Raw genomic sequence first — 17,909 nt, 5'->3', positions numbered from 1 at the left:
GTTAATGAATATCTGGACTTTTGAGCTGTTCAATAGAATGAACTACAAAGATGCTGTAGCATTTTTTGTTTAAACGCTATCCCTGAACAGCTTAGATCAAATCTCGGCTTCTTTCATATTCCGGCTCCTGGACCAATTAAAATTCGCTTTTGAGCATTTTCTGGGAAACGTAAGTTTCAATTATCCAATCAGATAAAATTGCTCACAGTTTTCCAGCAAGATAAGCTCTTAGTTCAAATATATTATACGTTTTAATCAAATATGTCAACATTTATAAGTAATTAGATTATTTTAATGAGTCGTGCACATTCTGAAATAAATACATTGCTCGCATTACTTCAGGATTCAATATTTTGCAAACAACGGGATTGAAAGGGAAGGTTATAGGAATAGCGCCCAGTAGTGCCAGTGGAAGACAAATGTAATTGTATCTTCTGCCAGTATATAGCACTGTCTTAACATTATTCTTCAGAAGCAAAACCGGCGCATGCAGCACAGTGAGCATAGTATGAACGACATGAAAATAAATCACAGCTTCCTTTCCTCTGGTTTTTCGCTTAATACGTAACGACCCGGGTTATGTTTGAGGGCCGCAGGTTATTTCTTAAAACGATCTCTAAAGGTTACAGTCAAATATCCAGCCCCAATCCTCCACTAGACATGGAGGTTTGGGGGTGGGGAGTGGAAACAGACTCAAGAAGGGAGAATTGATAAAGTTATAGCATGGCGTTATGCTGGGAGCGTCGCTAACCACCTGTAAACCCTAAAATAGTTTGTTGCTGTTAAAACTGATCCCTATTCGAGGTTTTAGTTAGTGATGTAAAAGAAGCAGATTATGACAATCTAGCAGCATGCAACAATAAAGATCCTTCGGTCCGGTGGGGACTACACATTTACAAATGAGGACAATTCACCCTTAGGGACCACTTCTGACAAGGGAGATGAGCAGGGAATTGAAAAGTAGACTTTATCCTTGAAGTGCTCAGACAACATGGTAAATCTGGAATAATCTGATCAGCCAAAAACAATGTTTGGACCTTTAGTTCCATTGTAATACTGATTGGACTGTTTGTACATTGATTGGAGGACATAAAGATGTGTTTTAGCACAGGCGTGTGCCTTCGAGCGGCACATACTGTTTGTGGTTCAGTATTCAGACGTGTCTGTCTGGGAGCTGCTATCCTCCACATGACATTGTTTGAAGGAGCGAGAAAGCTCGGACAGAAGTGTCCGTGTATGAGAGCCTGCGTGCATCTCTAGGTCTATGTTTGCACAACAATCCGTGTAAGATTGGTGTCCGAAATAATAAGCACGTACAGAAAGCTTATTCTCAAACATTAAAGAGCGGGAAACGAGGCAACTTGATCGCACGAAACCCTCTCTTTGCGTTGACCATAGCGTAAACTTGTATCTAATGGATTGAATTTGCTGACAGAAGCTTCTGTATAAGGCGTCCCCGCTTCCAAAGGTCAAATCGATTTTAGATTACTGTCCTCATTTTCGAGTGAAATTCATCTTTTTCCCCGTTCTTCCATCCACACGACATTTTCACAATGTTTCATGTTCAATTTGAATCATTTGTGTGTTGCTTACCAAATATGCCTGTGTCTGGGTGACACATTGCCTTCCATATAGTCTACGTCTCTTCCGCTCAAACTGATATGAAAACTAATCCTGCCGCACCCTCTGACAAGTCCCTCAGTGCTACTTTGTCTAGACATTGCAGTATCTATCTTTGTAACGCATGCCCAACTTGTTAATTTGTAGCCACAAGGTGTCCAGGCACCTGGCACAATTGCAAACCCACACTGTTATTTTCCAGTTTTTTTTGTCTGTACATCATGCATTCAACTGTAAGTATGGTATACAGCAGCTGCGAGAGCAATACTAGAGGATTGCAGGGTAACTGCGCAAAAATATCTATTCAGGCGGAGTCCAGACGATGATACTCAATGGGACGCTCTTTCTTCGTGAGAGCCCGATTTGTACAGGGGTGTGGTGGGGGGAGGGGGTGGGAGCGGTGGCTCAGGAAATAAAAACTCTCCGATGGCACATCGCAAGATCAAAAGACCCCTGAACAGCGACATTAAGTGATCAGTAGCTGCCTGCCGTGTTCTAATATGCTCGACTGGCCGGTTAACGGGAGGGTGGTCTGGTGAATGGAAATTCGGGAATTTAGAAAATCAAAAAAAAGGCAAAATAATAGCTGATCTAAGAAATGAAACCCAATAAAATTGACCACGGGGAGTGAATCAGAGATCTGCTCCACCTCAACTCTGCATTGTGGTTTGAATTCTATCCATATAGTTTGCTAAGACAGACGCTCACAGTGTGGGGTTTCAGTGGTTTAACTATTCACGCGTCTCCTCGAAGGACATTGAAAGAACGTTGTCTTGACGATATTACACCGGATGAAGGAACAGAGTAGGGAAAGTCGAAGCATTCGCTGTCAAAGATCTTAGCAGGATCTTGCTATCTCGTTTTTAAATCACACAGCGATTACAGCTAGGTAGAATAGCTCCTCATTTCCAGGGACGTGCAGAATGGGTGGGTGAGCTATGGGAAATGCAGGGTTATGGGAGTAGGGTAGGGGGATGGTCTGGGTGAGATACGCTTGCCAGGATCGGTGTGGACTCGATGGGCCGAATGGCGTCCACACTGTAGGGACCCCGATTCTATTCTATGATTACATTTGACCTAGTTGTATTTTCAATGCGTGGCATCACTCAATCATTCAATAGCAGCAAATTCAAGTCATATTACAGAAGTCAAGACAAACGATCTATCAGTACAGATGTAAGTTTTACATTTGAAATATTAATATAATCTATTAAAAAACCAACATAAATAACTGGTCAACTAACTTATTGATTAGGCATGATTTAAACGTATTTGAAATCATGGATTTGGCGAAGTTGCAATTCAGTTTTAAAATTCATACTCTCTTATTGGACCAAGGGTGGACGCGAACCCCGAGGGTTTTGTTTTTAACAGTCTTGAGCTCCGAACTGAACCCAAAATCTCAACCGAACCAAACTTTGGCCAGAAGAAGCTTACCCTTAAAATTCAGGTCCGTTTCCTTTAAGAACAAGGGTCTGTTGAAAAGGGCATAATCTCATTCAAATTTTTGAAATTTGATGCAATGTTAACTAAACATGTCACCATAGTGTGAACGCGAATGGATATCTGTTGGAGCAGGTCAGTAAGGGAGGAGAGGACTGGAATGTTCCAGAGGTGAAATCATGGATATTAATCTGGGGATCCAGAGGAATGCATGAAATGGGAAGCTGTGATGACGAAATGTACTTAAGGTGAAAAATCTTGGACATCAGGCCGCAAATCCTGGAATGTCGAACAACTAAAGGTCGAGCATTGATGTGAAAGCCCTTCATGGCGATTTAACCAAAAAAAAAGACATTGGAGTTCTGACCAGGAAAACTTGAACGTCTGTCTACGTGGTCTCGGGCATCAGTCCGAGAAAGCCCGAGAATTTGATGAAGGAAACGGTAAAATGTCAATCAAGAAACCTGAAGTGGCTCACTGAAAGAGCATTGAGTGTGACTCCAGTCCCCAGAACCATTGGGATGAAGAGCTTCGACGTTCCAGATGGAAAAACGCTGAGCTATCGTCTCGGGTCCTGGGGTTTCAACTGCAGAATCAAATCTTGGCCGGTGAAGCAGTCTTCAGGCATCTGCAATGGCAGGAGACCTTTTTCTTTAGAGATTAGTGTTAGATGAGTGGCTGACTGCGGGTTAGTCTGGGAATGCAGCATTAGTTTTTTTTAATGTTGGGTGTCCGGTTCTGACACGTATACAATGCAACAAATATACTTTAAATGGTCATGAAAATGAGACAGATAAACCAGCTTTGGAATACTTTGGAATGTGAAACCCACTGAGGGAATTGATCAGGAGGAATTCTCAAACCCGACTGTGTACAGAAGACCATTGTTAGACTAAAGGACTTCTGTTAGGAACCCCTCCTGTCCTGCTTCCCGGATGACCATTGCTAAAACAAACATTGCCACAGAAATTCTATGATCTATGATTCTATGATCTATAAAATCGATTTTAAGAGCAAAGGCTTTAAAATGATTCTGCAATAGAATCAACAATTACTGCTGGATGTTGGATTGATTATATCTTTGGGAGGAGTCCCAATTGTGAGACACTGTAGTTTCTCTGGTAGCTGCAACACAATACCTCATCTGAACTCCCCTTGCCAACCATTTAATCATTCTCAGAGTTTGGTGGATTGGGGGTGAGAGGAGAAAGATGAGGCAGACATACTTTATAACCATCAACTAAACTGTCAGTGACAGTAGTAGGCAGAACGATATAACCCTGTATTATCTGTCGATGTAACCCTGGCAGCACCATACTGGTAAAAGGGAAAAAGAAGAAAATATCCTAAAAACTCAATAGTTAGTAATTGGGGCATGAACAGAACTACAGAATCACGTAGCTGCAAGCAATTTCTGTTACAGTCCATATTTATGAAAAAGAAAGCAGAGGGTTTTATATTAAGGATATTTTCATGGGCTAATTGTATCTCATGTAAAGATTCATGATTTTTAAAATTTTTGTTATTTGATGCAATTTCTTGAATAATTGACATGACATTAGAACAAAGGATATTTTGATTTTCCCACTAGTTTACCCTGTTGACCTTAAGTATCTATTTCCACACCTCATTTGCAAATAGCACACTTTCAGTCATTACTACATCACAATAAATCTACTTCATATCTGACTATAAAAAAAACTTGCCAATTTTGTTTCTAATCACAATAAATTAAATTTAATAGTTTTTGAACAGAAACATCTTAACCCAGGGAGCAGTGACTTTCCATCACAGTTACCTTTTCCATTTTTGGTAGTTATTGTCTAAACTCCAATGATCAGTGACAGTCATGGTTATTGACAGCCATTTTGTAATTAAGGTGAAGGAGGTACACTATAAAAATCTTTCAATCATATGTAGTGCAGTTAGATTGCTAGTAATGGTTCTTTCATAATCTTCCAACAATAGATCCCAATTCACTAAGAGTACCCTATTTTGTAGCAACATGATTTTGTTTGTGCATTTTGTGGTCTCTGAAGCAATACTACTAGTTTTGTGCTAATTAATGCCACATTAAGGGATTTTTGTACTGTGGACTCACAGAAACACTTTATTGTGATTGTCCTGACTCACTTTATAACCGGTGAAGACCTCAATTCCTACATATTGATCATAATTGAAACTGGTTTCCAAAGATAAAGGCCAATCTCTAAGCCAACAAACTTCCAAATTCATTTGGCATTGTTTATTAATATTACTAAGTCGTGTTTAATTTACTCAGCTAGTCAGAACACTTTAATTGGGCAAAATAATTCTATAATTGGGCAATATAATAATAAGATTCCTGAAGAAGGGCTTATGCCCAAAACATCGATTCTCCTGTTCCCTGGATGCTGCCTGACCTGCTGCGCTGAACCAGCAACACATTTTCAGCTCTGATCTCCAGCATCTGCAGACCTCACTTTCTCCTCCAATATAACTCTATACAATGTACAGAAAAAATATGGCAATTGCGATCTGTTGGATTGGTAGACACCAGGAGATAGTGAGGACTGCAGATGCTGGCGATCAGAGCCAAAAGGTGTGGCACTGGAAAAGCACAGCTTTGTGATGTCACTCCTGATGAAGAGCTTATGCCTGAAATATCGACTCTCCTGCTCTTGGATGCTGCCTGACCCACTGTGCTTTTCCAGTGTCACATTTGTTTGACATTTACACATTTGGAAACAGGTTGCTTGTTGTCCATTGTGGCAAGAGGTGTGCAACATAGAGACAGAAAAGTACAATCTTGAAGCCATATAGGAGGGGGACAAACAATACTTGGCTAATGGTATTAAAATGAAATAATAATAAACAAAGGAAGTCAGTGCATGAGCCAGTAAAACCCATATTCTAATGGGCTGGTAAGTTCCATTTCTTTAAGTATAACATTCTGTTAATACTGAGAGTGTTTGATTTTGGTAATTGGAGCTCTTATTCTTATAGTTTCACCATAAAATATTTGAAGATCAAATATAGTACAGTCAGATGCAAAGTTAAACTCTTGCATTAACCCACCCTCAGAAGGGCCCTGTCCTTCTGCGCTAATGTGGCATTTGTTCAATTTCTCATACCAATGATCCCGTTGATTCTGTTTGACACAACTAGGGAATTGTTTGCTTTATTCCCATTCATTAAAAAAATAGATTGAGGTGGCCAAAATAATTTACATAGGATGCAAAATTACAAAATGAATTCGAAAGAAGAGATTGTTTTATTTTCTTTCACAGCGGACTTTATACTTTCCTACTACAGCATTTATCCGTTTTTAAAGCATGTTTTGCATCTTGATTTCAACCACCATTCTTGAGAATCATTTACATTTCCTGAAATTGGTCTTGAACTTGCTGTTTGGAACCCTGAACTAAAGTCCTATTGCTTTAGACTGGAAACATTTTAAATTGTGTTCACAAATACGTACCTTGTAAAATTCAGACTGAATATGTGACTGGTTCACTATGTCAACCCATTGGGAAATATATGCAGGAAGGAATAGAAATTCTGATGTAAAAAGATACTAGTTGGTTTCTGTATATTACTGCCTATCTGATCCCTTATGTGCAAAGCATCATCAGTTTTGAGCTTTAAACTGGAATGGGAGATTGGTTTTAAATCTCATAAGGATTATCCTCATCACAAAACATACATGATTTGATATCAAATGAAATGTTGCCAGTATTACTTTCATGACTATATCCTGTTTATTAGGATTTCCATCAAACATGTAACTCAATCTATGTAATCCAGTTATCTATCTCTCTGAATATTTTTTCTTTTTAAGTTTTTTTGTTTCAAACTTCCACTAATGAAGACAATGTCTCAATTTCATGGATTCTTTTATGTAAAAGTAATTTTTAATTATGTACTTTATATATGTTTGAAGCCTCTATCCTCTCAAAACAACTTTACATTACACCTTTACACCTCCATTGCTTCCTGTGAGCCCAGCCTTGCTCCCCTTATCACCTGAATCACTCTTCTGACCAGGAGTGTCCATCAGCCAAGCTTTCCTGATTCTAGCCCATTCCTTTTTGGAAGCATGGTTTTGGTCTTAATGATATTCTTAGCTGTCCATGCACTACCAGAATGTGCTATAATGGTTGATGCAGGAAGCCAGAAAAAATACATTTTCTGCAATTTTTCTATCATACTTCTTTGGAAGGTTGTTTTCTTGCTGGAATGTGGTTTCTCTAATACATTGAACCAATTTGATATCACTGATGCATAAATATTACCAACAGTGACTGCAAACTATTGATCAGTGCAGGCATCACAATAATTTCAATCCCACTTTCAATTAAGTTCTGTATACCTGCATTTCTAGCATTTCGTTGGATAGTGATTTGCTCTTTGGTAAGATCGAAATGACAAACTGTAGCATCCCTAACAGCATTCTGAAATAGCTAACTCAGCATACACAGGTGAATTAAACCTAAGACTTTCTTATCCTTTATAGCCTAGAGATGGTGTTTTTGCCTCTCAAAAGACCATACCTTTGCCATTATTGATGATGATCAGTTCCCCAGTTGTATAAAATTTATTGTATGCTCACTGTATTGATATCAGACTGCTCAATAGATATAACCTTAACAGTTAATCTGCACTTGTTTCTTCAGCTTTGTTGCTATAGATCCAATACTGATCAGTAAATTACTGCAGAAATGATATTTGTTTGTGCAACCAACCAACTCCAGTTCCACACTTAAAATCAATTTGAACAAGAGTTTTTAGAGAACACCCCCGGGACACCTGCACCAATCAACCCCACCGCCCTGTGGTCCAACATCTCTGACCTATCACCTTCATCTCCACCCCCATCCACCTATTGAGCCCTTTGCTACCTTCTCCCCAGCCCCACCCCTCTCCCATTTCTCTCTCCACCCTGGAGGCTCCCTGCCTTCAGTCCTGATGAAAGGCTATTGCCCGAAACATCGCTTTTCCTACTCCTTGTATGCTGTCTGACCTGCTGCGCTTTTCCAGCACCAGTCTCACCTAGATTCTGATTTCCAACATCTGCAGTCCTCACTTTTGCCTTGCTCAATTTGAACAAGGACTACTTAGCTTTAATACGCAGTTGTGAAGACCAAGCAGTGCTACATAAATAGGCATCTATTACTTTTATTTATCAAAACAGTTAAACATAAAAAATATCCATTAATTTGTAAAATCTGTGTGTTCCAACATCTTCCCTAATTCCAGTTATGCTCAGTTGAGCAACACAAACAGGAAATGGAGGAAAGATTAAGATCACATTTTAGTGACTGTGCTGTAATTATTATTTGGGGATGAGCAGTAAATTGCAAAGGAAGTGGTGTTTACCTGAATCCATAAAATATGACAAAGTGTATATATTTTCTACTCATCTCTTTTCTCTTCACTGCATCACATACAATATCCAAGTGAAACCTAGGTATGCAGCACAAAGAGTAGCTGCTACTTTTTTGTAGTAAATGGATATCAGGAGTTATGCAAAGAGTAGCACTCCCATTTACATTTCCTCCCTCTTCTTTTGGCGAGAGAGTGATAAGGCTGGTGATAGCACTTGGTCTCTGGTCAATGGATCAATCTCACACTCAACAAAGTTAAAAATCACACAACACTAGGCTATAGGCCAACAGATGTAATTGGAAGCACTAGCTTTCGGAGTGCTACTCCTTCATCAGGTGGTTATGGAGTACACGATTATAAGCAACAAAATTTATAGCAAATTTGTTTGTTATAAATTCTGTGTCTTACAATTGAGTACTTCACAACTACCTGATGAAGGAGCAGCACTCCGAAGGCTAGTGCTTCCAATTAAACTTGTTGGAATATAACCTGGTGTTGTGTGACTTTTAACTTTGTACACCCCAGTCCAACATCTCCAAATCATGACACTCAACAAAGAACTTGATGTACATTAATCTAGAGATGATAGACACAAAACTGTCACTGTCTGAGATTGTGACCATCTGTCATTCTATTTGACCTTGAGATGAGATTCAGGCCATGTATCAATTACAAGATCACCTCCTCCTGCCTCTACAGCATTGTCCGTCTCAACCTTCACTGCAGCTCATTTGCTCTTGAAAATCACATTCATTCATTCACTTGTTATCTTCGGACTTTTTGACTTTAAATGGAATAATCCTCACTTGCCTGGATGAGTGCAGCCCCAACAACACTCAAGAAGCTTGACCCCATCCAGGACAAAGCAGCCTGCTTGATTGGGATTACGTCCAAAATCGTCCCCTCCCTCCACCACCGACAGTCAGTAGCAACAGTGTGTACTATTTACAAGATACATTGCATTAATTCACCAAAGATCCTCATACAGCATCTTCCAAACTCATGACCACTTCCATCTAGAAGGAGAAGGGCAGCAGATATATGGGAACACCACCACCTTCAAGTTTACATCCAAGCCACTCACCATCCTGACTTAGAAATAGATCACTTTTCCTTCACTATTGCTTGGTCAAAATCCTGGAATTCCCTCCTTAACAGCATTTTGGACAGAAGTGGTTCAAGAAGGCAGCTCACTACCACCTTCTCAAGAGCAACTAGGGATGGGCAATAAATGCTGACCCATCAAGTGACACCCTCATTCCACAAATGAGTTAAATTAAAAATGGTGTTCTGGTTACCTTCATCTTCCACAATCTAAAAATCTGCACCAAATAATTTTAACCATTACAAATGAAAACAAAGTACAGCAGATGTTGGAGATTTGAAATAGAAATGGGAAAAGTTGGAGAAACTCAGCAAGTAGAGAATATCCATGGAGAGAGAAACAGTTAACATTTCAAGCCCTTTTTAAATCCCTCCATGGTTTTGCCACTCTGAAAGATTTAAAAGAAACCCAAGGGGCAACATTTTCACATAGAGGTTGTGTGTATGAAGTGGGCTGCCAGAGGAAATGGTAGAGGTGAATACAGTTACAACATTTAAAAGACATTTGGACAGGTACATAGACAGGAAAGATAGAGAGATATGGGCTAACTGCAGGCAAATGGGACTTGTTCAGTTTTGGAATCCTGGTCAGTCTGGACAAGTTGGGCTGAAGGATCTGTTTCTGTGCTGTATGACTCTATAATCCTATCCAGCCTTAAAACCCACTGAAATGAGGAGGAATTTCAGCCAGAGGGTTGTTAATCTGTGAAACTCATTGCTGCAGAGGGCAGTGAAGACCAAGCCATTGAGTGTATTTAAGACAGAGATAGATAGTTTCCTGATTGGTAATGGGACCATGGGGAGAAGGCAGGAGAAAGGGGTTCAGAAACATATCAGCAATACTTGAATGATCTAATTCTGCTCCTATATCTTAGGGTCCTCCAGTCTTTGTCCTTTACACACCATCATTTTCAGCTGCCATAATCTAAATTCCCTCTAAATTCCCTTCCTAAGCATCCTTCTCCTTTCTTCCTCTCCTTTAAAATACTTCCTAAACTCTATCTTTCTGATCACTGACTCATTTCCATTATTAGCCAGCTTATTTTTAGCAGAGCAAAATACAGCTTTATGTACAATTGAAGATAAATACACCATCATATGTGTGGCACAAGCTAATGCCTACTTAAATTCTCTTGCCCAATTTAGTAATTTTTAGCAGCGGTGGGACACATGCATTTCTATGACAGCTTTATCATGACTACCAATAGTTTTGCTTTGCAGAGTTGCGTGAGTCCAGAGACAGGGCCTGATTTAAATCTGAAGTGAAGTAGGGCTGGGCTACCTGGAAACTTGCTCTCATTCTGGTTGTAACACCAAATGAAGCGACATGTCAAACGAAGTTCAAAAATGCTCAAGGGATCTCCTGGGCATCATTGGACCTACCTACAGTTAGGCAATCCTCAGACTAGCTTCCATACTGCCTCAATGTTTCAACATTTACAAGTGGAATTCCCATAGGATCTTCTGATGTCACTTCGATGGAAGACCAGCAGAATCTCTCAAGAGACACTGCAGGTGGCTGCTTGCTCAGTAACTCCGGTGAGGACACTGATCTTCGGTGGAAGTAATGTCAAGCAATGGGCAGAAGTTGCTGAAATATTTACAGCAGTTAGGGTTATTTTTAGCTGTTGGAAGAGAAGCTCCAGCCAAAATTCTGATCCGCTCAACTCTAGTTGTGGTTGCATAAAGGCTACATACATTGAGTCCATTGGTAAGGCTGCAAGAGAATAGCTACCTACTTAAATTAACTCAAAAATTTTGGGGAGCGACCCATTTGTTTAGTATCATTACTTCTTACATGAATTATATTGTGTCCACCTTGCAAACTCTCTACAACCCAACCAATGGACTAGTGGACCTTTTAAGATGATTCCACACCACAAACTGTTTTAGAGGTTACTGGGGAAATAATTGTAGAATTGAAGCAAAGGCTGTTACAGGACAGACTTAGTCCAACACAACTGTTGGCAACCAAGCACCCAGCATCTTCTAGTGAGATGCATGCTATAGTGACTGCCCAGCAACATCATTAATCCTGGAGTGTTAACAGGTTTAATGGCTTTAGAACAGAAATAGCACTGAAATCTGAGGGTGGGAAAGATGCATTAAAAAAAGATTGACGAGATTTTAATATTCAGTACAGTGCTATAAAAACGATCAAAATCAGGCGGTGGTGGGGGCAAAGGGCTTAAGCTAACTAAAAATGTTTTTTTCCCAAATCAAAATGCTTACACAAGGGAGGTCATGTTTAAACATTCAGGCGGTTCTACAAATATCTTTATTAGATGTACTTTTCCGCACAGCGTTCATTTTACTGTTTTTCAGAAATGCTGGTTCATGATTTGACAGCAACTCATTTATTTCATGTGGTCTGAATTGAGGAAACTTACGCCCGTAAAATGCACTTTTACTGGATCTGGTTTCTTTTTTCTGACACTGTCTCACACAAGCCTTGATGATCAAGTAGCCCACCTCTGCTATATTCAGCAGCACGCAGACGCCAGAGACCGCCAGCATGAAGATGGTGAAGATAGTCTTTTCGGTGGGTCTGGAGACGAAGCAATCCACTGTGTTGGGGCAAGGGTAGGCATCGCACTTGACCAGTCGGATCATCCTGAAGCCCGGGTAGATCATGTAGAAGATGTACAAGAAGGCAACTTCGAAAATCACCCTGAAGATAATACTGATCACGTAGGTCCACCAGAGAGAGCCGACGATATGCATTTTCCGCTTGGTCACCTTCTCTATGTCCATTTCCCCAGCTTCACCCGTTAGCTGCTTGATCCGGAAAATCTTCTTTTCCACGTGATGCTTATGGGCAACATGCATGGCCACCAGGAGAGCAGGAGTGGCCACCAGAATCAGCTGGAGAGCCCAAAGCCTTATGTGGGAGATGGGGAAAAACTGATCATAACAGACACTGTTGCAACCTGGCTGCTGAGTGTTGCAAGTGAAGCCAGTCTTTTCATCGCCCCAGACACTTTCTGCGGCCACAACCAGCACCATGATCCTGAAAATGAACAGAACAGAGAGCCATATCCGTCCGATGCCAGTCGAATGCTTGTTCACCCCTATTAGAACAGTGTAGAAGACAGGCCAGTTCATCTCCACTCGGTTCGGGAAGGGAAAGTAATCAATTAAGGTGCCAATTCCTCCGTGTCAGCATCAACCCAACGCCTTTTGTAATTGGTGATCATATGGCCTGTAGCGTTCTACATATTACGTTTGCATACAATGATTCCTTTTATTGTACTAACAAAACAGTATTCAGTTCCGACTCCTTCATCTCCACCTACACTAGATAAAGGAATCTGTGTAGTCGCAGAGATACCATGTGCCTATTATTCATTGTTGTTCGCCCACGTTATCCCTTTTCTCCCATACATGGACATTGTCTGTGGAAAGGCCTTACGAATGAAACAATTTTGTCCATTTTTTACATTCAACCATTTATACTTAAAATCAATTAAGAATATTCCTTATTTATGGCAATTTCTACAGGCTAACAAAAAAGTATTTACATGTCAACAAGATTTAGTAAAATGAATGAAAGGATTTTTCTCCAAGTCGGTTAACTGCAAACTATTTTACAAAACAGCACAGTTGCAAGGCAAAACGTTTTCTGGCCAGTATAATTTTTGCTTTAATGCATTAAAGTAAAAGTAGCATATGTGCTTCTCCAATGGTCCAATGTGGTTATTAGAGGAGTTAACCAAATAGGTAGACGAGTAAAAACAATCCACTTGACCTTCTAATCTAAGCTTGGTTGGCCTCAGCAAACAAGACTATGGTGTGCCACATTGTTTCTGATATTGTTGTAGTTAGAAAAGCTGAAATCAACTAATATTGTCATTACAAGACACTATTCAACAACAGAGACTTGCCTTTATACAGCACCTTAAACATTGTAAATCGTTCCAAGCCACTTCGTAGGAGCAGACAAAAAAGGTTTGCTCATCAACCACATAAGAAATAAGTGCTAAAAGCTTTACAAAACAGGTATATTATCCAAAATGCCTCAAAGAAGGAAAAAAAACAAAGACTTAGGAAGAGCATTCCAGAACATAGAGCCAAAGAAACTGAAGATAAGATCAGTCGTAGTCTAGATTAGAATGGTGCTGGAAAAGCATAGGTCAGGCAGCATCCGAGGAGCAGGAAAAATCGACGTTTCAGGCAAAAGCCCTTCATCAGGAATAGACTTAATGCGTCTATTCCTGATTAAGGGCTTTTGCCCGAAACATCGATTTTCCTGCTCCTCAGATGCTGCTTGACCTGCTGTGCTTTTCCATTACCATTCTAATCTAGACTCTGGTTTTCAGCATCTGCAGTCCTTGTTTTTACCTAGTGATATTAGTCATAGTGGAGTGGTCAAAATTTGGGATGTAAAAGAGACCAGAATTGAAAGCATACATGGATTTCAGTGGGGAAGTCATAGAGAAAGTCTCAATGAGGGATTTAAAGACAAGAACTTGAAAATTGAAGCATTATTTGACTGGAAGCCAATATAAAGAGCTGGTGCAAGGGAAATAGGGAAAGAAACAAAGCAAGCTAGGATGCAGGTAGCAGAAGTTGAATGAGTTCAGGTTTATGGAAGGTGAAGGATGGGAGGTCAGTCAGGAGAGTATGGGAATAGTGACCGAGAGGTAACAAATATATGGGTGAGGATTTCAGCATCAGATGAGCTGAGGCAGAGAAAATATGGAGGATGGAAGAAAAGCATTTGGTGGCCCTTTTAGGTGCTTATCAAATCTTGTTTGATGACACTCTGATGAAGTGCCTCAGAACATTTTACTACAGTAAAGCTGCTACTTAAATGCAAGATGTTGCTGCATGTAAATTGTAAAGAAAAACAATGTCAAAGGGGCAGCTGATTCATCCTGCATCAAAACAAGGTTAATCCCCGCTTTCCCTTCAGTACTTGCCTTCACTTACACATAAGTTATATCAATGTATTCTCAATTTTTTCAAAATGTATCAGTTTGCTGATCCACTAATAACTGCTGAAGACAGAATTCTGGTTACGTAGACCTAAGTAACAGTGGCAGATTTTTGCTGTGGAGGTTTCAAGTCAGGATAGGGAGGCATGATGATGGGCATGTGATGACAGTTCCCTGTGCCTCTGGCAGCATTGGCATACAGTCATCCTGATATTCAATCCCTTTCTTATGCTGGATAGTTCATTGATTTCACTGAGGCTTTGCAATGTTTGTTGAAGAGTGAGAAGATATACTGCAATGGTAACTTTGCTCCATAATTTTCTTTTCAATAATAGTGAATTAGATATTAACCTGAAACACTGAGGAACTTGAACTTAGAATGAGGAGTGAATTCTTCCTGTTGATTTTAATTTTCTGAAAAACGTCCTTTTTGCATACTTTGTTGAACAAATAATGGCCTTTTCTGTCATATCTTGGCATCAGAAGTATGTCATTGCTGTGATTAATCTGTGACACTCAGCTGACTATAGTGGGGAAATGTTTTGTACTGAAGCAATGCAAATTGTGTCAATAATAATGCTTATTCAGTCGACTGCCATCACATTTATGCCATAAATGTTCTTAGTGACGATAAGTGGCGTCTGATGTAGTAAATACCATTCCTTGTCAATAATGCCAAGTTGCATCATTTGTAGTCACAGTCACAGTGACAGAATTTCTTTTGTTCAATTTATTGTTTAAAACAAATCCTAGTCCTCTTTCATTTGTTTAAGACTTACCGTATAGTTCAAGGCCTTAACAATTTGACATTTTTTATCATGCAAAAGGGCAGCATGTGAACTTATGTTAATTTTACTGAGAGCTAGTATTTATTTAGATTTAAAACTGTTTAATTGTTTAATTTAGTTGCATTCAGGGAAAGAAAAAGGCCAGGTTAAAACTTGTTTAGTGGACTAGGAAATAGCTTTCATTCTCCTTTAGAAATATGCTCTTTATCCCAATTTGGGAAGAATGAACATACTTATTATGGCAGGATTGAATTTTGATATAAATTAAGCATGAGCAAAGCTAACTATAAAACAAACAGTTCTTAATAGCTGGAAAATAATTTGAATGGTAAAAAAGGACACCAAAATGGCATGAAATGAACACAAAACATGCACTATAGACTAATCAGCACTGAAACAAAATATAGATATATTGTTTGAAGAGAACCTTCAATACAATTCACACTTTCAATATTTTAATTATATTTTAGCTTCTTACTTCTCAAAAGTTCATATGAAATGTAAGGAAGAAATTTAAAGCAGGACAGGAATATTTTAGTACCCTGTTTTACTTATAGCTTTTTGCAACTGTGGAACAACAAGACCCTGAAGTCATTAAAGGTTTCAGATCTATTAAAATTGCCATTGCATTTTGAAAATTCAGCAGTATTGGAGTCCAAGAAAAATATTCTTCACTTTGAAACTAAAACAATTTTAAAAGATGACCAGCATCTGATGGCATGCTTCACATTTGTGGAAACCAGAGTCAGCATTGGTCACACCCAACTCAAATGTATTATGCATTGATGCAAAATAAAGCATATTGCCCTAGATGTACCTCACTCCCAACTCTGAATAATTTTGTTCAGGATACCAGTATGGAGGAAAGAAAAAAAATACTAAGAAAGATGGAGGAAATGAAACAAAAGGGGGAAGAGAAAGATAAACAAAGAATGAGAGAAAGTTAGAAGATTTCACCTCATCAAGGTAACACTAAGTATTGCACAATGAACCAAGTACGAAGTGTTATTGTACTGGCAGTGAATTAATACATGGCAAAGGCTATAGTATTGAGATGAATGACTCTTCTGATAGTGTTGCTTTTTCCTTTAACCTTTTCTATTTTCACAACAGCTATCTTTGTGCCTCATTGGGTATATTGCTAGGTAGGAGGGAGGTACAGGGGATTCAGAGCAGGGAAGAGAAAAACGAGACTGGTCATGTGGTAGGAAGAGAGGAGGAAAGAGATGGCATGGAAGAATAATACCAAATGGAAGGGTTGGTGGTGGTGGTGATTGGGATTAAGTTGTAGGATGAGGGAGCGTGAAACAGATCACATACTGGGTGGAAGCAAAAGAGGCAGTATCCTCCATGACAGCATGACTCGTGAATGGAGCAAAGTAACTATTTAATGATCTAACAAAACATAAATAGACTGATTAGAAAATAAAAAGAGAAAATTGGACATTAATAGTTTTTGTGTACACTTTTATATTTTCAGTTTCTGGTAAAAGAATAGACAACAAAGCCCCTCTTCTGAAATATGGGATCTCCATCACCTCTGGTGGGGAAACACCACCTGAGCTGGGAAATGTTGGCTTTGTCATCTCCTCCCACCTGGAAAGACTTGTTTGTATAGAAGTTGAGAGCCGCAGTGACCTCAATTGACCCTGATAGAACTGTTCTTCTCTGATTTGGGCTTTGGGTTCTGTTGAAGGATATGGCCCATTGCAACGAAACACCCTCCAAAACAGTGAGCTGTCATTATCAACACATATACTGCAAACTGCCAATGTCGAAATAAGTGAATGCAATTCTTTGCCTTTGAATCAGAAGGCTGTGGGCTTAGGGTTCAGTCTAAAAGGTAGGTTTGATACTCTAATGTAACACTGAGAGAGGTCAGTATTATTGGAGGTGTTACCTTTTGTTTAAAATATTTAATCAAGTCCCTGTCTTTACCCTTGGATGGAAGTAAAAGATCCCATGCTGCTACTTTGAAGAAGAAACAGGAAAGTTTGTCCCAGCACCTTGGCTAAAAACACCCTTTAGACAACATCGCTAAACAAAATCTGATCATTATCTCAATGCTGTTTGAAGGACCTGTGTGTAAACTTGCTGCGGTTCTTTCTTCATTACTACCTCTCAAAAGTACTTTGTTGCCTGGAAACGTTTTGGGAATGTCTTGAAACATACTACAAGGTAATGAGGCATAGATAGAGTAGATAGCAGAGACTTTTCCCCAGGGCAGAAATGGCTGTCATGAGGGGGCCATAATTTTATGGTGATTGGAGGAAGGTATGGGGGAGATGTCAGAGGTGAGTTCTTTACGCAGAGACTGGTCAGTGTGTGGAATGAACTGCCAGCGGTGGAAGTACAGTTAGAGACATAGGGACATTTAAGTGACTGCTGAACAAGCACATGGACAGCAGTAAATTGAAGGGTGTGTAGGCTAGGTTGATTTTAGATTAAGATAAATGCTCAGCACAACATTGTGGGCCAAAGGGTCTGTACTGTGCTGTACTGTTCTATGAGGAGAAAGTGAGGGCTGCAGATGCTGGAGATCAGAGCTGAAAATGTGTTGCTGGAAAAGCGCAGCAGGTCAGGCAGCATCCAAGGAACAGGAGAATCGAAGTTTCGGGCATAAACCCTTCTTCAGGAATGAAGAAGGGCT

At 39.7% G+C, this 17,909-nt stretch overlaps 1 protein-coding gene across 2 annotated transcripts; it reads right to left on the bottom strand.

The window, feature by feature from the left end:
* Positions 1-970: 970 nt before the first annotated feature.
* LOC122557333 (gap junction beta-1 protein-like) lies at positions 971-12,975 on the bottom strand. Of its 2 annotated transcripts, none has more exons than XM_043704929.1 (2): positions 11,925-12,975; positions 971-3,691 (listed from the first exon to the last, which is right to left on the bottom strand). In XM_043704929.1, the coding sequence occupies exons 1-2, from the start codon at positions 12,637-12,639 to the stop codon at positions 3,684-3,686; spliced, it is 723 nt and encodes a 240-aa protein (XP_043560864.1). In that variant the 5' UTR covers positions 12,640-12,975; the 3' UTR covers positions 971-3,683. The 2 variants fall into 2 exon arrangements, with proteins under 2 accessions (XP_043560864.1, XP_043560865.1); XM_043704930.1 differs by having other exon boundaries at positions 12,007-12,975.
* Positions 12,976-17,909: the final 4,934 nt, after the last annotated feature.

This window comes from Chiloscyllium plagiosum, chromosome 15, assembly GCF_004010195.1.
Source record: "Chiloscyllium plagiosum isolate BGI_BamShark_2017 chromosome 15, ASM401019v2, whole genome shotgun sequence".
Lineage (NCBI taxonomy): Eukaryota > Metazoa > Chordata > Chondrichthyes > Orectolobiformes > Hemiscylliidae > Chiloscyllium > Chiloscyllium plagiosum.
This window is presented reverse-complemented; position numbering and strand designations above follow the sequence as displayed.